This window comes from Penicillium psychrofluorescens, assembly GCF_964197705.1.
Source record: "Penicillium psychrofluorescens genome assembly, chromosome: 1".
NCBI classification, from domain to species: Eukaryota; Fungi; Ascomycota; class Eurotiomycetes; order Eurotiales; family Aspergillaceae; genus Penicillium; species Penicillium psychrofluorescens.
This window is the reverse complement of record NC_133439.1, coordinates 5,735,266-5,757,740: the sequence shown is the minus strand read 5'-3', so window position 1 is coordinate 5,757,740 and position 22,475 is coordinate 5,735,266. Positions and strand designations below refer to the sequence as shown.

General features: G+C 56.0%; 12 protein-coding genes across 12 annotated transcripts; 5 read left to right on the top strand and 7 right to left on the bottom strand.

The window, feature by feature from the left end:
- Positions 1–515: 515 nt before the first annotated feature.
- On the top strand, positions 516–1,749 carry PFLUO_LOCUS2188 (uncharacterized protein; the record flags this gene model as incomplete). Its single annotated transcript, XM_073779302.1, has 2 exons — positions 516–929; positions 985–1,749. The coding sequence occupies 2 exons, from the start codon at positions 516–518 to the stop codon at positions 1,747–1,749; spliced, it is 1,179 nt and encodes a 392-aa protein (XP_073636270.1).
- A 176-nt stretch (positions 1,750–1,925) lies between these two features.
- On the top strand, positions 1,926–3,552 carry PFLUO_LOCUS2187 (uncharacterized protein; the record flags this gene model as incomplete). Its single annotated transcript, XM_073779301.1, has 2 exons — positions 1,926–2,207; positions 2,263–3,552. The coding sequence occupies 2 exons, from the start codon at positions 1,926–1,928 to the stop codon at positions 3,550–3,552; spliced, it is 1,572 nt and encodes a 523-aa protein (XP_073636269.1).
- Positions 3,553–4,165: 613 nt separating this feature from the next.
- Positions 4,166–4,807, bottom strand: PFLUO_LOCUS2186 (uncharacterized protein; the record flags this gene model as incomplete). Its single annotated transcript, XM_073779299.1, has 1 exon — positions 4,166–4,807. The coding sequence occupies one exon, from the start codon at positions 4,805–4,807 to the stop codon at positions 4,166–4,168; it is 642 nt and encodes a 213-aa protein (XP_073636268.1).
- Positions 4,808–6,066: 1,259 nt separating this feature from the next.
- PFLUO_LOCUS2185 (Ca(2+)-dependent cysteine protease) lies at positions 6,067–6,908 on the bottom strand (the record flags this gene model as incomplete). Its single annotated transcript, XM_073779298.1, is given in 2 exon segments — positions 6,067–6,886; positions 6,901–6,908. 2 exon segments carry the CDS (start codon positions 6,906–6,908, stop codon positions 6,067–6,069), a joined length of 828 nt encoding a protein of 275 aa, XP_073636267.1.
- A 1,038-nt stretch (positions 6,909–7,946) lies between these two features.
- On the top strand, positions 7,947–9,881 carry PFLUO_LOCUS2184 (uncharacterized protein; the record flags this gene model as incomplete). The annotated part of the gene is made up of 2 exons (XM_073779297.1): positions 7,947–8,105; positions 8,160–9,881. 2 exons carry the CDS (start codon positions 7,947–7,949, stop codon positions 9,879–9,881), a joined length of 1,881 nt encoding a protein of 626 aa, XP_073636266.1.
- A 512-nt stretch (positions 9,882–10,393) lies between these two features.
- On the bottom strand, positions 10,394–11,852 carry PFLUO_LOCUS2183 (uncharacterized protein; the record flags this gene model as incomplete). The annotated part of the gene is made up of 3 exons (XM_073779296.1): positions 10,394–11,055; positions 11,106–11,530; positions 11,593–11,852. 3 exons carry the CDS (start codon positions 11,850–11,852, stop codon positions 10,394–10,396), a joined length of 1,347 nt encoding a protein of 448 aa, XP_073636265.1.
- A 593-nt stretch (positions 11,853–12,445) lies between these two features.
- Positions 12,446–13,321, top strand: PFLUO_LOCUS2182 (uncharacterized protein; the record flags this gene model as incomplete). The annotated part of the gene is made up of 1 exon (XM_073779295.1): positions 12,446–13,321. The coding sequence occupies one exon, from the start codon at positions 12,446–12,448 to the stop codon at positions 13,319–13,321; it is 876 nt and encodes a 291-aa protein (XP_073636264.1).
- Positions 13,322–13,525: 204 nt separating this feature from the next.
- Positions 13,526–13,930, bottom strand: PFLUO_LOCUS2181 (uncharacterized protein; the record flags this gene model as incomplete). Its single annotated transcript, XM_073779294.1, has 2 exons — positions 13,526–13,570; positions 13,622–13,930. 2 exons carry the CDS (start codon positions 13,928–13,930, stop codon positions 13,526–13,528), a joined length of 354 nt encoding a protein of 117 aa, XP_073636263.1.
- Positions 13,931–15,600: 1,670 nt separating this feature from the next.
- Positions 15,601–16,190, bottom strand: PFLUO_LOCUS2180 (uncharacterized protein; the record flags this gene model as incomplete). Its single annotated transcript, XM_073779293.1, has 2 exons — positions 15,601–16,032; positions 16,089–16,190. The coding sequence occupies 2 exons, from the start codon at positions 16,188–16,190 to the stop codon at positions 15,601–15,603; spliced, it is 534 nt and encodes a 177-aa protein (XP_073636262.1).
- A 481-nt stretch (positions 16,191–16,671) lies between these two features.
- On the bottom strand, positions 16,672–18,166 carry PFLUO_LOCUS2179 (3- dioxygenase; the record flags this gene model as incomplete). Its single annotated transcript, XM_073779292.1, has 2 exons — positions 16,672–17,826; positions 17,876–18,166. 2 exons carry the CDS (start codon positions 18,164–18,166, stop codon positions 16,672–16,674), a joined length of 1,446 nt encoding a protein of 481 aa, XP_073636261.1.
- A 657-nt stretch (positions 18,167–18,823) lies between these two features.
- PFLUO_LOCUS2178 (cysteine desulfurase) lies at positions 18,824–20,552 on the bottom strand (the record flags this gene model as incomplete). Its single annotated transcript, XM_073779291.1, has 2 exons — positions 18,824–19,246; positions 19,440–20,552. The coding sequence occupies 2 exons, from the start codon at positions 20,550–20,552 to the stop codon at positions 18,824–18,826; spliced, it is 1,536 nt and encodes a 511-aa protein (XP_073636260.1).
- A 494-nt stretch (positions 20,553–21,046) lies between these two features.
- On the top strand, positions 21,047–22,346 carry PFLUO_LOCUS2177 (BAR adaptor protein Hob1; the record flags this gene model as incomplete). Its single annotated transcript, XM_073779290.1, has 2 exons — positions 21,047–21,230; positions 21,286–22,346. 2 exons carry the CDS (start codon positions 21,047–21,049, stop codon positions 22,344–22,346), a joined length of 1,245 nt encoding a protein of 414 aa, XP_073636259.1.
- Positions 22,347–22,475: the final 129 nt, after the last annotated feature.

The window sequence follows — 22,475 nt, the reverse complement described above, 5'->3', positions numbered from 1 at the left end:
GGCTGACGAGGTGACCGTCTTGTGCGCCAGTTTATACTTGGATCCCATCAGGTGAGTTTCGTAGGTGTTGGCATCGACCTTCCTCACATGCTATACATGGGCTTTCCCTCTTCACCGAGGAGAGCGGCATCCGCCGCAGGGCCGGGATAGTCCGTAAAGGCCAGGCTGGTGGGACTACTTTTGTTATCTTCATCGAGGTTGGGGTTTCTTCTGGGCGTTGGACATTCTTGGTGTGAATTGTCGAGTGATGACGGGAATATACATGTGGCGCCGTTGGATATGGATTTATTAGTCGGAGATGTCACAATGATTTCGGGAGTGACTGAATCGTCCACCCGTCCTTTGTTGGATTGAGATATAGGCCTGACCATGTTGTTTAGGGGGTGCAATAATAATAGATGAGGGGAAGAGAACAGGGTTGTCTGCTGGTTTCAACTCTCTCTCCCTCTCTCTCTCCCTCTCTCTCTCTCTCTCTCTCTCTCTCACATCAATCCCACCACTTGAAGCTACATATCATGCCAGCCCCTACCAACCACGCCCTCGTCTTCGGTGCCTCGGGCATCTCCGGCTGGGCCGTTGTGAATGCTCTGCTCAATGGCTACCCGGACGCCGACACCTTCACGCGAGTGACGGCCCTGACCAACCGTCCGCTGCCCCAAGAATCGTCACAGTGGCCGCCCTCGGAGAAATTCCAGGCCATTGACGGCATCGACCTGCTGGCGGGCGAGCAGGCCGATCTTGACCATGCGCTGAAGCAGCGGGTGCCGGGCATCGACACCGTCACGCACGTCTACTTCTTCGCGTACATCCTGAACATGGAACCCCAGCAGGAAATCCAGGCGAATGTGAAGATCCTCCGGCGTGCCGTGACGGCAATCCAAACTCTCAGTCCGGGACTTAAGTTTGTTGTACTGCCGGCGGGTGCTAAGGTCGGTCTCTGTAACGGTGCATCGGCATCTCACTGCTAAGGAAACTGTTCGACAGGCATACGGGATCCATCTCCTCGATGACTTCCCCTTCAAAGACCAGGTCCCCCTGCGCGAGTCACTCCCACGGATCCCCGAACCCTTTGCCTCGCAACTTTTCTACTACCCGCAGATCGATCTGCTGCAGTCGCTGTCTGAAGGAAAGAGCTGGTCCTACTGCACTGTGATGCCCGATCTGGTCGTCGGCTTTGTTCCCAACAACAACTTCTGCTGCCTGGCACAGTGGCTCGCTCTCTACCTGAGTCTGCATCGTGAGATCTCCGGCGAAGGCGCCGAGGTCGCCTTCCCCGGAAATCCGGAGACCTGGACGGTGAAGAGCAACGACAGCAATCAGGACGTGATCGCGCGATTTTCAATCTATGCCAGTCTGCATCCAGAAATCAGCGCCGGCGAGCGGTTCAACGTCGCCGATAGCGCGGAGCCATCGACATGGGAAACCAAGTGGCCGATCCTCTGTGAATACTTCGGACTGACGGGCGTTGCTCCGGACGGAACGTGCGTGGACCCGGTCCAGTTTCTCACCGAGAACAAGGACAAGTGGTTTGCGATGGAGGCCAAGTACGGACTGGAGACGGGACGGGTGGCCAACGACCGGAGCTTTCCTTATCTCCCGATCGGAATTCTCTCCATGATGAAGTGCGACCGGCAGCTGGACTCGACCAAGACGCACGCCGCGTGGGGCAAGGCGACCGAGGAGCTGGACGTGAAGCAGAGCTGGTATACGGCGTTTGATCGGTTCCGGACGGCCAGGATTATTCCCTAGTGGTGTCATGCCGGTGCCGGGGTTGATGTGGCGCGCGACCGGAGAAGGGGCCATCGATGATTGGTGAAGAGAAAGCGCAACCGGGCGACCTAGATGTAGTCTAGGTACTTCACTCAACCCATATTTCTTCGTCGGAAGAAAGTAACGATCCTTTGTACAAGTCTTCCGTACAAGCAATGCCCGACCCGGAGGACCAGATCATCGAAAAGGATCGCACAAGCGACAGCGACAATGCCACCACCCGCCTGGAGCCCGAGGATCGGCCCCGTCCCGATCAGAACCTGGAACTGTACTCGGCCTTCACCGTCGGCCAGAAGAGAGCCATCGTCGCCACGGGTTCGCTGGCTGCCTTCTTCTCGCCCTTATCCTCGAGCATCTACTTGCCGGCCCTCGACACCATCGCCCACTCCTTGCACATCTCCATCTCCCAGGTCAATCTGACCGTCACCACATACCTCGTAGGTTCAGGAAGACAACCGTCACGCTCATTAGTTGCTAATCGATCATTTGCAGATCCTGCAGGGTATTGCGCCCATGCTCATTGCCGGTTTCTCCGACTCGGCCGGTCGTCGACCAGCCTATATCATCTGCTTTACGGTTTACCTCGCTGCCAACCTGGGTCTGGGCTTGCAGAATAGCTACCCGGCACTGATGGTGCTCCGCTGCCTCCAAAGCGCCGGCAGCAGCGGTACTGTCGCGCTAGCCAACGGTTTGGTGGGGGACATGATCACCTCGAGCGAACGAGGCTCGTACATCGCCTTTGCTATGCTCGGAAGCATGCTGGGTCCCTCGCTCTCTCCCGTGATCGGCGGCTTGATCAGTCAGTTCGTCGACTGGCACTGGATCTTCTGGTTTCTTCTCATCTTGGCGGGTGTATTCTTTACCCTTCTCGCCCTATTCCTGCCCGAGACATGTCGCAAGGTCGTCGGCGACGGCTCTATTCCCCCGCCGCGCTTGAACATGTCAGTAGCCGATATGATCCGCCACCGCAGACGCCGCGAGAAAGGTCTCGAACCGGACCCGGAAAAAGTCGCGGAGGTGCGAAAGAACTATGCGCTCCGATTCCCGTCGCCCATCCCGACACTCAAGGTCGTTCTTGATTTCGAAACGGCGGTGGTTCTTTTGACGACTGGATCCTTGTTTGCGGGGTTTTATGCGGTCATGACGGGCGCATCGACCTCCTTCCATGAAGTGTATCACTTCAACAACATCCAGGCTTCCTTGATGTATCTTCCCATCGGCGCCGGAGGAGTCTTGTCGGCTTTCACGACTGGACGAATCGTGGACTGGAACTACCGCCGGCACGCGAAAAAGGCAGGGCTCCCTGTCATCAAAAACGTGCGATCGGACATCTCCAACTTCAACATCGAGCGGGTTCGGCTCGAAGTCGCTCTGCCCCTCTATTATCTCAGTAACATCAGCATGCTGGCCTACGGCTGGGTGCTGGGCCACAAAGTCAACCTAGCCGGTCCTGTCATTCTTTTGTTTCTGGCAGGGTGGACTCTGACCTCCACCTCGCAGGTGTTGAATGCTTTGATGGTGGATCTCTGGCCGGGGAAGTCTGCTACTGCAACTGCAGCAAATAACCTGTTCCGCTGTGAAATGGGAGCCGTGTCTTCTGCCGTGATCAGTCCCATGGTCTCTGCCATGGGCCAGGGGTGGGCATACACCACGCTGGCACTCCTCTCGATTGCGCTGTCGCCCACTTTGTGGCTGGTCGCGCGCAATGGGATGGGCTGGCGACAGAAGAGAAACAAGAAGGAAGAGGCGAGGCAAGAAGCGAAAGCCAACCGAGCCACGTAGAGACGACGACGATGACGATTACGACGTTTGCTTAGAACGGTACCTACCGACCTGCATAGCTTTTGATTGCTCTGTATGAAAAGACAATAATGTACATGACTTGCTCCTTTGATCCAGGTATTTTTAGCATGTAAGCAAGCTTGCGTCCGATCTGACGCACGCCCGGCCCACTCTTGGCTTGCAGCCGTGGCGTAGTTAGCGCTGATGAAGGCAAGAAAAAAAAAACGTCAAAACAATTCAAAAATCATGTAGATGTGTATTTCAACGGTCACTGTATAGAGTAGAGTCTATAAGGTTTAGGAAATGTATCAATGATTCAGTGTGCCGGAATGCACTTCCCAAACTCCAAGCTATGCACAACGCCCCGATCCGAGTCGAGAAAGAAAGAAAAAACAAATATTACATCTTCATCCAATGCATCCAATGCATCCATATACATAGTGACAGGCCGGATGCCGAATAGAAAGCAGAAAATTAAACAATAATGGGGCTCCGAACACCGTGTTCCCTTTTTGATGTATTAGATCGTCGCTGCAGCCGGTACATCATGCCGCCCTGTCGATCTTTGAAAGAAATTCTCCGTATCGAATAATATCAATCACATCGCCCACCCCTAGATGAAGGAGACCTGACTCCGGCCGGCCCGATGAAGGGTCGATGATCCGATCAGGTTGGGCGAGGAAATACTGGCTGTCGGAGGTGCTGGCGCCTTGGAGTGCCGCCAGCTGGAGATGCGGCGGGTCAGGCGCCGACTCAGCCGGCGAGACGGTGATGACCAGGCATCAGTGGACATGATGGACGTGGACCGGGACCGTGGTGGTGCACTCGCCGTCATGGCGGTTTGCGGGCGCGAGCCCGAATCCTCCGCAATGGTGCTGCCGTCGAACAAGAACAGAGTCGAGCGCCGCTTGAGCTTGTCGGCCGTGGCCCGCACGTCTAGCTGCAGCGAGTAGTCTTCCTTGATGTCATCCAGGGCGTGAGAGACTCGGCGCAGCAGTTTCGATGGTCTCTCGATGAAGGATGCAGGTCGTTGTTCGAGGCCATACATCTGTAGTGGTGTCGAGTCCATGCCCTCGTCCACCGGGCTGGAGTAGAAGCGGCGGCATTTGGGCGCCATTGTATCTCGGCGCGGGCCCTGCGAACCCAGCGATAGTGAGGAGACGGGCTGCGGGTGCCGGTAAGGCGAGCGCGAAGGCTCGCCGGAGGACGAGCTGGAGCTTTGGCTCGAGACATCGGTAGAAGATGATGTCAACATGGTGACGGACGCGATGGGAAGAAAGCGAGGATAGTGAGGGAAGAGTGAGAGAAAGGAGAGAGGGGAAAAGAATGGTCCGATCGAGTTTCAAAAGCTGATGTTGAATTCGGAATAAGACTAAGAGTGGATCTTGTCTCTAAGACAGCGCTGTTAGTTCAACTGAACTAGGGGCCCGTGTAACATGTAGATGACAGGTAATTTCAAACCTTCCTGAATCCTAGATGGAAAATAGGTGAAGGATTTTCTTCATCGATGATTTCGGGGCTGTTGGTGACGCGGCATCCTAGCAACGTGCTTCGTCCTAGCTCTCTGTGTGCTCCGTCGTCGGCGTTAGCAAATCAACCGGACTTTGGAGAAGATACGCTTCCGCGGTCTGTGCCGGGATCCCAGCGATGCCGGTGCTCATTAGGCCGGTTAGGGTCAGGGGTGGGGTTAAATGCAAGGTGTCTACGTGTATCTCGATACTATGTACGGAGCTACAACGCGAAACCGAGAGAAGATGCGTGGATCGTAATGACCACTATAGACCCAACCAACACTCCGGGCAACAATAATAATGAGTTTACCGCCCGTTGACATCCGAAACAGCGCCCGGTGATCCCAGTGATTTTTTACAAGTGGGGATAGTTCGCCTAGCGGGATGGGGCCGGATGGAGCCTGCAGGACAAACCAAACGCCGCAGGATGTGTCGTGAATATGGTGATCCGCAATTCAGGATTCAGGGGTCTCACCACGGGATTTAATTCTTGATTATTATATCCCCCATTGACTCTTATGTACATAAAACCCATGGCCCAGCAATAGTACCAACAATGAACCCAATAGGAAAATATAGAACATACACGAAGTGTAACGCGCATAGATAAGAGGCCCGGTCCCTGACCCTCGAACCCGACAGCGGCTGCCTGCATTAAAATTCTCCGGAAAACGCCCTCATCATGTGAAACATACTGCATTGGTTACATCACAAAGCGCAGGTTGGTGTCTAACTTTCAAGTTAGTCGGGGTCATGGGGCCACCGCAGGTCGCTTACCAAGGGGATGGCTGCAGCTCAGCTGCGGCTTCTGGGTATATTTCCCATCGAGCTCTGATCGGATGGTGTTCAACAGTTGTAAGTAGCTCTGCTGCGGCCAGTGCTGCAGTGATTTGATAAACGCCCAGCTCAAGGCGCCCCGCGCCTGTCCATCCTGAAACGTATCCGCCCTAGTAGTAGGGGGACCGTGAGTAAACACTTGACTTCTGGGCATGGAGGAATGTACTTACGACGTCTGGGTGTCCTTGGACCCCGAAAACATCACCACATCGGCCGGTGAGGTCTTGGTCTGGAGAGTGCGCTCGCGTGCAGATCCGCCGTTGGCGGCTTTCTTGAAAAAGCCAATGGCGGTCGACGCGACACTAGACAGATCACCCTGTCCGTACGAGGTCAGGACACTGAATAAGTCCTGGGCGGCCTCCTTGGCCAGGTTCGGCTCCTTCAGTACTCCCTGTGTGGAGTAGATGTACGGCAGGTCCAACGCGGTGCCGGAGTGACAGGAGTCAAAGATAGCCGTCAGTCGCACACCAGGCCGCAACGGGCGAACCATGATCGCATGCATATCGTCGTCCACAATGTGGCCGGCCACGCGGTAGTCGACCGGGTAGATCACATCATCGTACCCATCGTCTTCGTCGCCATCCAGATCAGGCGTGCGACCGCCGTGGCCGGAAAAGTGGACAAAGAGCGAGTCATGCGGCTGTGCATCCAGGACCAACCACTGCATGGCACGGATGATGTTGGCCTTGGTCGGGAGGCTCATGGGATTGCGCTGGTCGTCGGTGAGAATGACCATGTCCTCTCGGCGATATCCGAAGCGCTGGTTGAGGAAGGTTGACATGTTAGTGACGTCGTTGATGCATCCGTGCAGCGAACTAGGCTGTCCAAAGTAGTTGATGCCAATAAGCAGAGCCTTGCGGCGGCCCGTACAGAGCGAATACTGGAACTGGTAGTTGGATGGCGCCCCCGCACCAAAGTGTTGGTACCCCTGGGGCGGGCGCGGCGGCAGATTGGGTGATGAGGTCCGGGACGGTTCTGGGATGGTCCTGTTAGTTTTGACAGCGCCATTTACGGGGGAGAGTCATACCATAGCGAGGAGCGCCTAGATACTGTCGGGGAGGTGGCGGTTGCGGCGAGGGCGTATGGCCATACGGGGACGGAGGTGGCCGTGCAGGAAGGGGAGGGGGGTAAGCACCAGGAGGATAGGGACTCAGAGGAGGCCCCGGGGATGGTGGGTAGGGCGAATGAGGGGGCCGGTGATATGGCGATGGCGGAGGCTGGTAGGGCTGAGACGGAAGCCATTGCGGGGGAGGTTGTTGGGGAGGACCATCCCACCGTGGGGGCCCTGGCGGCGGATAATACATCAAGAACGAGACCAGCAGGATGCGAGTGAGACGTCGAGCAAGAAGAACAGTCGCATGGCGTGGAAAAGTTCACCAGGCTGGATGGTACACGGCTGGCTGACAGGTGGGTCGCACAAACATGCTCCGGCTATGAGGGCCGAACTTAGAGCTAGAGTCGGGGGGAAGATAAGAGTGTTCTAGAAGAGCCGTCGTCTGGTGGGCTTAAGACTGTGTAATCCCAGAGTCCAGTCAGAGTGGCAATTCACCAGTGCCTTGCGAGTAAACAAAGCGTGGCAACGAACCCATACTGTAGTTCGTAGGCCACGACAATCTCCGGGCCAATCAGGGACTGCTGACGTGAAGGGGTCCCGTGACTGCCAGGAACTACAAAGAGCAGAGAAAGTAGAACAGGAGGACCAAGTCCAGGTAGGATTGTATACTTCTCCTGGTTCATTTGCGACACTCAACCCGGTGAGAGGGTTGGTTGGCAGCCGCATTCTCAACATCCGTCGTTCAATAGGTGGTGGTGCCGGTAGTGAGGGCAGCGCCCGGTCCGGTCGAGCAGAGCCGCATGCCGGCCCCCAGACGTGCCCGCGCGCCACTCTGATACTTGCGTGACCAGGAATCCACGAGGCTCTGCGCACAGGCGGTTGGATCATACGTTCGAGTGAGGCTCAACTGGCCCGACATTCATTAAACCCCCCTTCATGCGCCAGGTAGATCGATCAGACAATGCCCGCCTTTCGTCTCCCTGCTCTCTGCAATGACGGCGTTCCCGCCACGCTTGGATTCTCTCCCCTTCGATGTTTTTTATCAGATCGCGACCTCGCTGGACGACCGCGACCTCATTCACCTGAGTCGCACGAACAGATCCCTCCATGCGTCCACCACCAGTGATCTAATTGCTCGCAAAACGGTCGAGGTAACGAAATTCCTCCAAAAAGGCCCCCATCTCCCGCTGACACGGGCTGCGTAGAATGTCTTACTACACAGCAAAGAAGGTCAGGCCGCCGTGGCCGCTCAGGCTGGCTTTCGCAAGGCTGTTGGGCACCGGTTCGACATTCACGAGGCGGTGGCGACTGCCTCGCCGTATTCTGTCTCAGTGCTAGCCTATGGGACGGATTTTCTCTACCGTCAGGGCGTACTCTGCTATCGTGTGCGCCAGGAGATCCGGCTTCTGGATGTCCATGGTGCCGCCCGCCAAGAACGTGTGTTGAACTTGCAGGAGGTGATTCCCCGCCTGTTGGGTCCAGAGTCGGCGGCAGAGACCCAAGTCTCGCTGCTCCACTATAACGATGGAATCCTGGTCTTCCGATTGCACGGAGCCGCACCGGATGACTCGCTGGTGGTTATCGATCTCGAGCGCCGTGCAGATAATAATACGAAGCGCCGGCGACTATTGCTCCACCGACGAGTGCCTCCATCCATTCCAATCGTGGTGCGTCACAGTCGGTCGTACCTTTGGTATGGGATGTTCACGGTGATGGGCAGCTCGGAAGGCGTCTGGTCCATCTTGGGGGTGAACTTGGCGACAATGGACAAGACCGAGTGTGCCCTTCCTCGCTTCATTGCCGGGGATCTCGGTCAGACGTTGTGTTTCGAAATGTACCAAGATCACCTCTACGCGGTTTCAACCCAGATCCAGCTGGATGTCGAGGAGGACTTCTCTTCTTTCTACCATTGGATCTGCCTCACACCGGGCCATCAGGGCCGCCCGTGGCATGGCCGTCTCTGGCGGCGCGAGCACCGCGAGGGCCCGATCAATGAAATGTGGACTGATCTCTCGGTGCGCACCGACGAGGCGACCGGCCGGCCGGTCATCCTCGAGTGCCGCCGTGAGTGGCGGGATGGCAAGAGCGAGAATCATCGCACGTACTACACACAGTCTCTTCCTAGTCCCTCCGAAGCGCTGGCCAGCCTCCCTCAGGGCTTTTTCACAGCCTCCTCCGACACCTCAGACTCAGACAACTTCGATGACCCACTTCTCAAACCCTTCGCTGTCACTCCCCAGCCCAACGATCAGCGGCCTGAAAAGCGGCTACGTCGACATTATCATCCCGAATACGATCCAGGCTCGAACCCTGCGAAGCGACATGATTTTATTGCCGCTCGCACAAAACACCGTGGCTACCATCTAGCGGGAGCTACCTTTGTGGACTTGGTCAATGACCCAGTACCACAGGCTGATGGCGTGCGGCCGCGCGATAGGCTGCGGTTGCGGACCATTTCTCGGAAACGCAGATGTCCGGTTGATGAGGTTGGCGAGGAGGGGCCTCCGGGTTTGCTGTTCCGGCCAACGCAGACCAACGCAACCGGCCTTCCAGTCGACGGCTCTGAAGAGAGGTATAGCTCTCGCGGTATGCACCTGTGGCCTGCCGATGACGCGCCGGCTGCGCTACACCAGCTCCTCTGTCCCAACCCGAATGCTGGCTCGGTGCGTGCTGTCTATGATGATCGCTCACTCCTCTACTCTGTCTCCTGTGAGGGTTTACCGCCAGACCACCAGGCCCTCACTCTCATCAGCTTCGACCCATCCATTCGCTTCCCCACTCTAACCTCTCTCCGTACCCTTCAAACACCTCCCTTTGGGCCTCTCTGTGCTGTAGATCCACCTCGGCCATCACAGTCTACTTCCTCTGGTGTGCATGAAGCGCCGGCTTTGTACCTTGCTCTTCGGCGGGGATATTGGCTGCGTTGATTGGTATAAATGATCTCATAGTGAGACGAGCAAATGTATTACTGGGTAGTAATACACCACTAGCTTCAATATAATAACCCATCAAATTCAGTCCGACAGAGCACCTATATGCAAACCCCTACGAGTAACACGCACACACATAGGGGACAACCCCGCTGCAGGATGTACACGTACTTGGCAAATGATAATTATCAAGATACTAGTTATGTATTTATGCATTATCTTCTGACCGTCTTCCCCGGATCGGGCATGCAGCATCCGCTCGCTTTCTATATACACAACACGCGAGCCCTACCCACGCACCCCTCACTCAGGGAGCAGAATGAACAGGAATAGGAACAAGAACAACCCCCAAGGAACTCAAAACCATACCAGTGTAACACAAAAAAATAAAAATAAAAGAATAACTCCGAAACTCAATCTGCCACGGGGCCATGCTGAGGCTCAGGCAAGGGGAATCACAAAAAGGGTCGTCTCGGCATCAGCGGCGCATCCTGACAGTCAAAATGCACTTACAGCTTGCGTGCTGCATTCCTCGAACGAATTCTGGCCAGAGTGTCGGTCACTATCTCGCGCTTGAGGTGCTCGCTTTCGAAGGTGTCGCGTACGGCCACGTTCCGCTTCAGGTGAGAGGTTAGGCCGGTCATGTTGAGTGAGCCTAGCAGTCCGCCACTGCCGCCCTTGAGTTCCTGCCCAATCGCCGTGAGATTCAGGCCGCCGTTGTGGCTGAGATTTTTAATCGTGTTCTTCAGGATGTCGGCAATGCCGACCACGGCCGTCAGGGGCAGTTCATGCATTGTCTTAGTGTAGTATGGCACCTCAGTGCCATTCCAAACCACGGATCGGGTGATGGTTTTCAGGGAGAGATTCCCGTTCTTGAGGGCCGCGGATTGCGACTTGAGCACCTCGGACAGGTTGCCCAGCACGGTGGACAGGTTGAGGACGCCTTTCAGGGGGAAAGTGTTGCTCCCAGGCACCAGCATGATGTCGTTCAGCGTGGCATTGCCAATGACCAGGTCGCCGCTGTAGATATCCAGCACGATGGTGCCGATCTCAAGAGTCAGCACTGACGGGTTGGGAAGCGTTGCGTTGCCGATAAGATTGGTGCCATCGGCTTCTGGCTTCAGCAGGAGTGCCGCATTAGAGATGCTGAACCCCTCGAACTTGTTGAGCGCTGCAGGACGGTCAGTATCCGTGTGGGATTGAATGCACAGTAGAACCTACTGGGAGAGAAAATGGTCTTATCCATGACGACGTGGGATTTCAGGACACCGAGGTATGAATTGGTTTCGCCATGGACGGACAGCCCCGCTTCCTTTTCAAACACCACATCGTGGACATACTGATTCCAAGTGCTCAAGTTGTGAATGGGTTCCAAGTGATTGGCGACGCCCAGAGTGGTATTGCCCTTGATAGTTTGACCCGGGATCGTGATGTCGCCCCAGTAGTTCTGGGCCCCGAGGTCGTGCACGTACAGGTTCAGCGTAATGGGTTCAATGCGGACGGGCAACGCAATCTTCAGATCCAGCGCGGACTGCAGGGTCAGGATGAAGGAGTCCGGCTTGGGTTCCTTGATGGCCGCATTGACCAGCAGGAGGTCGGACTTGTTGACCACGAGCTGCGAAATGGCGGGGATAGCGACGAGGAAGCTGGGCACGGAATGGTTAGTCCATCGTGATGAAATGAATTAGGGCTCCATCACGCGACTCACAAGACAGGTAGGAGAATCGCGAGGAAAATGACATTGCCGATCAAATACAGGCACCAGAAGCGTTTCCAATGGCGCTGCACTTTCTCCTTGCGCTTTAGCTTCCGCGTCTCCAATGACAGGCCGCCGGCCGAAGTAGTCTGCTCGAGCTTGGAGTTGTCGTCGGCACCTTTGGCAGGCAATGGCCCGCGATGCAGGCCTAGGGAGTACTTGGCATCATCGGAGCTCAGGTATGAAGGCCGGTCGTCGATATTCTTGCCCATGGTGACGGTCTGGCGATATCCGGCGGAGGGGAAGGGAGGGAGGAAGCTAGAAATGGGCCGGGGAGGGTAATATGTATACACTAACCGATGGGCTGGAGCCGAACTACTACCAAGCGAACATGAGAGCGAAAAAAAATCCCCCCGTCATTTTCCAGCAAATGATCCACGGGGAACTAACTTTCTCTCTCCTCGCCCCGTACTCGTTAGTTACGGTTAGTCCGGGGGGACCAGGGACTGCGGTGGAACCTGTTAGTGTCGGAGCAGGCTTCCCCTGTATGGCCAGACCCACGAGCAAGCCCAAGCCCCGGTGCCCAAAGCGACCGCGATCAGCAGCCTGGGAGATGGCGATCAACTGTGAACCGCGGCTAGTCGTCATGCCGGAGGATGGTGGGATTCATTCACATGGGCACCATCGCTTGGGCGGAGACTGATGCCGCTCCGGGATTTTTTGATTTTTTTTTGGGGTTTCTGGAGTCCGGGGTGTCGGGTGGGGGGGACAAACTGCCAGATGATGATTCTTCTTTTCTTTCGTTATATCTTCACGCCCCCAAGCCAGCCCGAAGCTCTACATAGTATTCACCTCTACTGTCGACATGGCTAATGTCTCGAACCCCCCATCGCCCCTGACCTCCCAGGAGGGCAACGAGGCGTACTACCCCAGCAGTGACTCCAGCCGCCTACAGGCCCTGGAGCAGCTGGAGATCCTGCCTCAAATTCTGCAAGAAGGCATCCTGTTCGCGGGATCTGGAGCAACACTCCTACTCCAGGCGGCCATGCCAGCAATGCGACAGGACAATCCCGGCCCGGAGGCCCTGGCGACGGAGCTGCTGGATGCTCTCCAGGCGAACATCAGCTACATCTCTTGCCTGGTTTTTGGCAGCCCGACCGAACGCAAGACACTCTTGGAAATGCTGCAACGCGGCGAGGCACCGCTCATGGGCGGCGGCCGCTCGAACCGGTTCGCCGACCATCCCGCCCTTCAGACGTGGATGGCAGCCACGCTCTACGCCACCTCGACCGACTTCTACCAGCGCGTGTATGGACGTGTCGACTACCCCACAGCTCAGCGCGGCTACAATGAGTTCACCCTGCTGATGAACTGCCTGGGCATTCCCTCGAGCTCCTGGCCGTCCACGCGGCAGGCTTTCTGGTCGTACTGGGACGACCAGGTTTCCAGGCTCACCGTCTCACCCGACGCCGCCCGTTTCGCGCGCGACATCCGTGAGAGCAAGGACATGCCGCCGTGGGTGCAGCGCTTAAAACCATTTCTGCGCTCGGTGACGATCGAGATGCTGCCGCCGCAGCTGCGTGACGGCTACGGCCTGCGCTCAACCGGCTCCACCCGTTTTCTGTATCGCACGTGGATGGGCTTCTCCGTGTCGGTCTACCCGGCCATGCCGACCAAAATGCGCTCGTACCCGCTCCGCTTCTATCAGGACCGCCTGCGCGAGAAGCTGAATGTTGTATGAAGGACGGGGATGGCAACTCTTGTGTGTTTCTGTATATACCCAATGCGTGACGAGATAGTGGAGTTTTGTAATCAAATGTTTTTCTTTTTTTTTGTGGATTTGTATATACAATCTTTTCCATGTCAATTATTACTATATCAACACAAAGAACCCCGAAGTCGTTAATTCATATCCCGAGTGACCAAATCTAGCTAAAGACCAAATCTAGCTAAAGATAGTGCCAAGAAGCTGATTCACATCCGCAACCAACTACAGAGACGATTAGCGGGAGATGGTGAGGAAGCCAGACAGAATACATACCGGAGTGGCATCACCGATCAAGGTGGTCGTGTTTTGCACGAATTGCGGGGTCAGGAGAGTGTTTGCATTGCTCAGGATATTCTGCAGGACATTGAGATTGTCGTTGGACAGCAGCTTGGCCGCGTTGCCGATGATGGTGTCGAGATTGTCGATGTTCGTTTGAGAGAGCAGGCCCTCCGCACTGCTCAGAAGCTGCAGCAGTCCCTCGGATGGCGCAGGGGCGGGCGCAGCGACGGGGTTAGGCCGGGCCTCAGGGGCAGCCAGAGCCAGCGGTGCCAGGGCGAGGAGGAAGAGTGGACGGAAGTGCATGATTGTGGTGATGATTCTGTTTGTTGTCGGGGTTGTAGAGAGAGAAAATCAGATCATCCGGGGTACTTTCTTTCTTTTCTCTCCGTCAAAGTCTTATACGAGGAAAGGGGCCGCGAGGGTACCGCGCCCCCGCCCCCCCACTTAAACTAGATCAATTCTTCCTTGGGTAGCAAGCCCGCCGAGTGAGCTAGCACAGACCGTTTGCCCGAGCCCAGTCCGGCCCACTAAAGGGGAATTCTGGCAGCTGGGTCGCGGGTGCTAGAGGAGACTAAAATGACCGAGGTCGATCGCGATCTCCCATGTGAATCCATTATTGGTGCCCCCGGAAAATGCTCGCTTGCAACAGCCCAAACCCCCCCAGCGGCTCTCCGCATCTCCACCAGACTCACCCCGGACGAACCCCGAACGGCAAAAGATCAACTACCAGCTGGCAATCCACCATCCCTTCGGGTTAGAACAGGACGCCACCCATGAAAAATCAAGGATCGGCGGAGCTATTCATGTGATGCGCTCGGTGCGGTCTCAAGTTCCGCTTAACGACCAGGGCCGGGGGTGAGTTAGTGTTCAGCAATTCTCGTGGCCAGGCCTGGATATTCTTGTTTCCGTCTCCTCTTCCAACTGGCTTAGGAAGACAGTCTTCACTGCGAGATGTGCACGGCTCCACATCGCTAGCCCTCCACCATCCTCTCTCCCCACCGGCAGGCCGAGGTGGATAGGAAAGCGACCAATCAGGGATTCTACAACTACGATCACATTCATCAGCTGAAGACAAGGCTTTATTCGGTGAAAATCTTGAAAGATAGACCCCGCAAATAATTGTGTGCACGGTGTACCAGTACGGATAGAAACCTCCACGTGTAATTTAACCCGAGAGCTTGTAACCAACCCACGGAGCTTGCCGATGACAGGCTCGATCGGATGTATAAGACTACATACAGGTGGTGTACTCTCTACAAAAGAGTCCATCACCGCATGTGCTTGTAACTACCCCTGCCCACCACGAAAACAGTCTTCGTAGCCTTCCTTTTTGTAACAGCCGTCTCTGGTCATGGGAAGAGACCAAATCTTCGACATCATATGCTACATCCTAAATCTCATACTTTTACCCTAACCAAGGACGCTAGTTGATCATTCAAGACACCTTGGCACAAAGATAATGAGACATTTGCGGGGTATCCAATTGAGTATCGGCGTGAGTCGTGATACCTTGGATGCTCCGCTGTGACATAATAGGCGTCTGGAGCAAGAATGCAACCGCTGACACCGAGGTCGGTTAGTTGACCCGAGGGTCAGCAGGGTCAGATGCATCTCGATCGGATGTGCGAAGCGGAGATGCCAGTGTTGCAACGGTGCAGCGATCGCCGTTGATCAGCAGTATGTCAATTAGGGCTACCGGGACAACAACACCGAGAGTCTAGACGGGCATGTTACTACTACGAGATCATAATGATTGAATGCAAGTTTCGCAACGATGCAGTATGTCAATTAGGGCTACCGGGACGACACCGAGAGTCTAGACGGGCATGCTACGACTACGAGATCATAGTGGTTGAATGCAAGAGTAAATTAATCTAGGTAGATGACCGTTCAAATTGGATATCATAGCTCAGGCCGTCATAATAATCATCGCAAATCCTCAAATCCCAAAACTGCAGCTCCCCAGACAACACCTATTGGCCGCCCTTCTTCGCCATATCAGCCTCCGCACCGCGCTGTCTCACTTTCCCTTCATCGTGCATGTCGCGCCACTTCTGTTCCTCCTCGCGGTCGCCCGTAACGGCAGCCTGGATGCCACCCACTGTGCCCTGCGCGCGGTCCGCGATACCCTGACCCCAATCCTTCAGCTGGCCCTTGGCCTCAGCCTCCTTGCCCGCAGCATTCTGCTCCACGCCCGCACGGCGCAGGCTCTCATTTCCGATCATGTTTCCCACGGCCTCCTTGGTCGAGCCGACGGTCTGGTCCCATGAGGCATTGCTGCGGCTGGGGTCGTCTTTGGCGGTTGCGCCGGTGTTGGGGTCTGCGGCAAAGGGGCCCACCTTGGCGGTTGTGTGCGAAGCAGCGTGCTCGTTTTCGGCTTTCTGGAGGTTCGCGTCGGCTTGGTTCTAGGCGGGGGGGTTAGTGGCTGTGGAAGGATAGAGAGGAAAGGAGGGGCATTTACGTGGGTGGCAGAGTCGCCAGTCGCGGCGCCCATGGCTCGCTGGGCCATACCGGTGGCCTGGTCCACGTAGGACTGGAGAGTGGAAGAGTTGCCGTCAGACATGTTGGTAGAAGATAGATCGAGTTGGTAGTGTAGATGTCAAGATGATGGATGAGGAGTTGTAGTTGTAGGAACAAAACTTCCAGGCAAGACAAACAGTACTTATAGACCCCCAGATACACAAACAACCCCCCCGTCATTGCCACTTCCAAGGCACCCCATTGTTTGGTGCTGGAGAAAACAATGATCCATGACATCATGGTCGTGATGTCATGTCGCGCTCTCCCGAACCGCAGCAAAAAGAAGCTTTCAAGAATATTCTAGACGAACAGCCACAGGGATCTACAGTATACAGCAATGATAATCATGATCAAGGAGCAAAAGCGTGAATCTATTCGGTAATCGTAGTCGTTCATGTCATCTTGAAACGCCGTACCTCCCACTGCGCCAGGCTCGAAGGTCAAAAATCCACACAGTCCAAATGCAATAACACGCTGAACAAGGACAACAATAAATAAGAATACAGAAACATAGAACTGTCTCTTCACCAATGGCAGATCCCTCCTTCACTGTCGTCCGCCGTCCAGGTGCCGCAGAGACCCACCACTTCCAGGTGGCCGTCTGGTTGTTCTCCGACTTTACTCAACGCTGCGGAGATGGCATCTGCAGGACCATTGCTCAGCAATCGTCGCGCCCATGCATCGATGGCCGGTTCTCCCGTCTCGTCCCGCGCCTGTTTCAGAAAAGGGATGAGCGCCGTGCCGCCCGTCCCTCGCAACTTCTTGCTGTCTGGCGGAGCAGCGGTAGCCAGGTTCGTGGCCGAGGGGCGACGGCCGGGACTGATGGATTGCGATGCGCGTCGCGCACCGCGCGAGGGCACTATAATGTAGCGCGAGACCATCTGTATGTGCTTGTCGCGCAATGCGCGCAGCATGGCCAGACAGGCATCGTAGGCCAGTCGCAACGCAGGGTCGGTCCGCCGGGCCTCGACGTACTCACGGAGGTTGGCCACGGAATCGATGTGCTCAAGGAACCGGCGGTGCGGCCCGGGCATGTATGCGCGCATCTCGTGAATAAACCCGTGCCGTGATTTCGGGCCATCATCATTCGTCGCTTGGTCGTTGCGGGAGACCCCCGTTGGTCGATGCTCCACTCCAAGGATGATGTCGAAGAACTGAATCAGCGAGCTTTGCGCATTGCTTCCACCGCCGTATTGGCGGTATTCCGGGACACCCCGGCCGTCGTCGTACAACAATCCCTTGGGCAGTCCGGCATCGGCCATGTTCTTGCTGCCAGCCAGATATGGTCGGATACGGTGGTAGAAGATGTATGGATCACAGCTGTCGTACATGCGCTGCAGCAATCCGCCAATCTCATCCAGCATTTCTGCCAATCGTTCCAAGCAATCGGTTACCACGCGGCTGTCCCCAATTCGCGCAGCCGCAATAGCCCGCAGCATCAGCGGAATAGACGGGGCGCCCCGGGCCTCGATGGCGACCGAGACCAGGTAAAACCATTGTTCATCGAGGGATCCGGTGAAGGTATGCAGACAGGCGAGGTTATCCAGGTCGTTGGCTGGCTCGTCGGGGAATATCGGCTTGTAGTTCCAGAGACACACGCCCGCGTATGTCGCAACTGGGGGCACTTCCAGGTGCTCACAGACTTCGAAAAGAGGGACCGTTAGTTGAGGAGGGATTTTCTATTCACCATTAGCATCTCTTTTTGTCATCTGTCCAAAATGATCATACCTCCGCAGGCCGGTCACCACTCCACACATATCCATGCAAAACAAAAACCAACACAACATATGCCCTCCGCCATTCTGCATCCGTGTGTAAATGTGAAGTGGAGAGAACGGGCAGGCGATCCACCAGCGACCGCAGACGTTTGCTCAAGATGAGCGGCTGCAGATTCTGGACGATGGCCTCCCACTTGGCGTAATAAGGGTCTGGCAGAAGTTCCAGCGGCGGCTCCGGAGAGAGGAAGCCGTGGTCCGACGAGATGCCGTAGTCGGTCGGCGAGGGAATTGGAGGCAGCATGTCGGAGAAGGCAGAAAACAGAAGAGAAGAGAAGCGAACGGGCGAGGGCGACGGAAAAGGCAAGAGAAGGCACGTGCCCGTCAGTCGTTGCCACCGGTCATGAATCAGATCGGTGATGAGTAGATGAGATGGGACTGTGAGAAAGATGAAGGCAGGGAATGGCGGAAGAGAGACAATGGAACAGTTGTTGGTGTCCGGCCTTCTCTTATTTGGATCCGGAGCAGAACGGAAGCGGGCGATGATGGGAAAACGTTATTCATCAATGTTTTATTTCTAAGCCGGAGGTATCGGCCGATGGGAGATTTCAAAACAAGGGCTTATACTATAGGCTTGGTCCGGACTCTGACAGCACGTCATGACATATTGTTGGTGAGGTCCGATATAGGAGTGGAATAATATACCGGCAGTCGGTAGCCGTGTCGTCCAGTTAGTCTCTCGTTCGGGTCTGCGGTGAACGGATGATCGACGGGGCGCTCGATCCGGAAAATAATGCCCCTCGGGTAAAGTACGAACAACCGAGGATGAAGTAATCAATGGCAATCTGTGATTCATTCTGTACAGGAAATCGGGCAATGCATGAGGGGTGGGTGTGGTGGTTGCTATTTATTACAGAATCCAACGCCGAACGGAGAGGGTTGCTTTTTCGCGAGAATCAAATCAGTGCTGGCTCCACTCGATCGTGTTCAGATCAATGCCCTCTTGCACCAGCTCCCACAGCGGGCTCAGTTCCCGCAGGAAGTGCACGCGTTCCTGCACCGCCTTGAGCACGTAGTCAATCTCCGCGTCGGACGTGAATCGCCCGATGCCGAACCGGATGCTGCTGTGCGCGCTCTCGTCGCTGCTGCCCAGGGCACGCAGCACGTAGCTAGGCTCTAACGAGGCGGAGGTGCAGGCGCTGCCCGAGGACAGTGCAATGTCCTTCAGCGCCATCAGCAGGGACTCACCCTCCACGTAGGCAAACGAGATGTTCACGCAACCGGGGTAGTGGTGCTCGGGATCGCCATTCAGCGTGGTGTGCTCCATAGACAATAGTCCCTCGCTCAGACGTTTCGACAGGCGCTCGATGTGCTGGGTGTCGTACTAGACTGACTGTCAGTATGGGCTTGTTCGAGGCTTCACAAGCATTTGGGGTTCATCTGGCTCATCACCCCTGCATTTTGCTTCATCGATGCGGGACACATACCCGATGGGTATGAAGCTACCGCCCGCACATCTCGGCTATACTTTTTGCAGTGTATAATCACGGCCAACAAGATAAAAGAATCGAACTTACTTCCATGTCCTGACTGGCAAGTCGGCATGCCTCGCCGAAACCCACAATCAGATGGGGCGCCAGCGTTCCACTGCGCAGGCCTCGCTCCTGGCCACCGCCAGAGATGATAGGGTCAATACGAACACGAGGGCGACGGCGGACGTAGCACGCGCCCATGCCCTTGGGGCCGTAAATCTTGTGGCTGGAGATGGACATCAAGTCGATGTTGAGCTTGTTCACGTCCAACGGGATCTTGCCGAAAGCCTGCGCGCCATCGGTGTGGAAGAAAACCTTCTTCGACCGGCACAGCCGACCAATCTCCTCCAGGGGCTGGATGACACCGATCTCGTTGTTCACGGCCATGATGCTGACGATGCAGGTCTCCGGGCGCAAGGCCGCCTCCAGGTCCTCCATGCGGATCAGGCCGTTGTTCTGGACGGGCAAATAGGTCACCTCGAAGCCCTCATCCTGCAGGTGACGACAGCTGTCGAGCACACACTTGTGCTCGGTCTGGGTGGTGATGATGTGCTTCTTCTTGCCGGAGCGGCCGAAAAACCGCGCCACGCCCTTCAAGCTCATATTGTTGCTCTCCGTCGCGCCGCTGGTAAAAATGATCTCCTTGGGATCGGCTCCAATCAGCTTGGCGACATGCTCACGCGCCTTTTCCACGGCCTTATCCGTTTCCCAACCGTAGGCGTGCGTGCGCGAGTGCGGGTTGCCGTAGATGCCGGTGAGGTAGGGGAGCATGGCATCGAGGACGCGAGGGTCGAGTGGCGTGGTTGCTTGCATATCGAGATAAATGGGCCGGGTGCCCTGGTCCATGACAGTGGCCTGCTTCAGGATGCCAGCTGAGGGACTCATCGCGGTATCCCCGGAGACCGCCGACCCGGGCAATTCGACATTCTGGGCCGCGACGCCGGCCTTCTTCATGAACGACTTCTGCTCCTCCTTGATGGCAGTCTCAACGTTGACCTGGGCCTGTCCGGCCTTGGTTTCGGTCACATAGGACCGGTTGGAAGCGCGGTGCATTGCGGTGGCAATGGGTCGGGAGAAGGGCGCCCGTTGACCGGACGAGGCCAGACGCCGGGAGCAGGCACGGGATGCCTGCCTCCAGGCAGCGGGAGCACTCGACATGATGTTGATGATGATAATGATGAGGTTGTTGGATCGGTTGTGTCGAGCGGATGGCTGGAAGACACAGGACCGGACTTTTGGTTATGTTATCTGATCTCGGCTCGGGGTTTTCCTCCCTGGTTAGTCCGGTGGGCGTGATGCCTGAGGCAGCCACCGGTTCATCATTACAGGCCGGTACCGTACCAAGGCTCCCCGATCACTCGCAAGCACAGTGCCCAAGGAATAATTATGCCCAAGGCTACCAGGATAATCATCATCATCATAATTGCCCAAGCACCGATGCCGCTGCCTGGTTATATTTCATAGAGTGAGACTGTTCCATATTACAGATTGATCGCTGCGCCACAACCTTCAAGTCCCGCCACAGGCATCATCGTCGCATCCCAGCCAAAAGTCTTATGTCATAGGAGGGTTCCCCAACTCTTTTCTTGCTTCCTTCCCTCCCTCCGTCACACTCTCACACACTCTCACTCCCACATTCACCTCCCGTCACCATGAGTTTCAAGGGCTTCCAAAAGAGCATCGCCCGCGCCCCGCAGCAGTTCAAGGTCAAGTTCAACATCGGCGAGCACTCCTCGGATGTCGTCTATTCCGATGCCGAGCGCCGCTTCCAGGAGCTTGAGAACGAGACCCGGAAGCTGCACGACGAGTCCAGGAAGTACTTTGACGCCATCAATGGTATGCTCGGCCTGGGATCGTACCCTCTCACCTACCACTGACATCCGTCGCCCAGGCATGCTGAACCACCAGATCGAATTCTCCAAAGCCATCGCCGAACTGTACAAGCCCATCTCCGGACGCGCCTCCGACCCCAACTCCTACCAATTCGAGGGCAACCCCGAGGGCATCCAGGCCTGCGAAGATTACGAGACCATCGTGCGCGAGCTACAAGAGGCGCTCACCCCGGAGCTGGAGCTCATCGACAGCCGGATCATCAACCCGGCCGACCAGCTGCTCGAGGTGATCAAGGTGATCCGGAAGGTCGCCGTCAAGCGCGACCACAAGAAACTCGACTACGACCGCCGCACGGCCACCTTGAAGAAGCTGGAGGAAAAGAAGGACAAATCCCTCAAGGACGAGAAGGCGCTGTACAAGGCCGAGAACGATGTCGAGCAAGCAACCCAGGAATACAACTACTACAACGATCTGCTCAAGGAGGAGCTGCCCAAGCTGTTTACCCTCGAGGCCGAGTTCATCCGCCCGCTCTTCCAGTCCTTCTACTACATGCAACTCAACGTCTTCTACACCCTGCACGAGCGCATGCAGGGCATGCAAATCCCCTACTTCAACCTGGACCTGGACGTCGAGGAGGCCTTTGAGCAGAAGCGCGGCGACGTGAAGGAGCGTGCCGAGGCCCTCACCATCGTCCACTTCAAGACCAAGGGTAACGTGCGTCGTTCGGACTCAAAGCTCAAGCCTGGCCTGCACAGCAAGGGCTCGGTTAACCGTGCCCGCTCTTCCTCCAATGCCGGCAGTCCTCCACCGCCGTACTCGTCTGCTGGCAGTCCCATCAGTCCTTCCGGTGCCTTTTCTGACGCAGCCAAGAGTAAGGGTGCTCCGCCACCACCACGGGCGAAACCCGCGCATCTCAGCCAGCCGGCCGAGACCGTGACTGCGTTGTACGACTACGAGGCCCAGGCCCATGGAGACCTTGGTTTTTCAGCCGGTGATGTGATCGAGATCGTTCACCGCACGGAAAATCAGAACGAATGGTGGTCGGGTCGGGTTGATGGCCGCGAGGGCCAGTTTCCAGGTGAATATGCAACCAACCTCTCTTCAAATTCGCCCGGCTAATGACTTCTTTCAGCCAATTATGTGCAGTTGAACTAGCATCGGGTATTGCGGTTCTTTCTTCCAGGTTGTTATTCTATCCTTTCTTTCTTTTCCTCTGGGCTGCTTCCGGCACATGTGCTGTTATACATA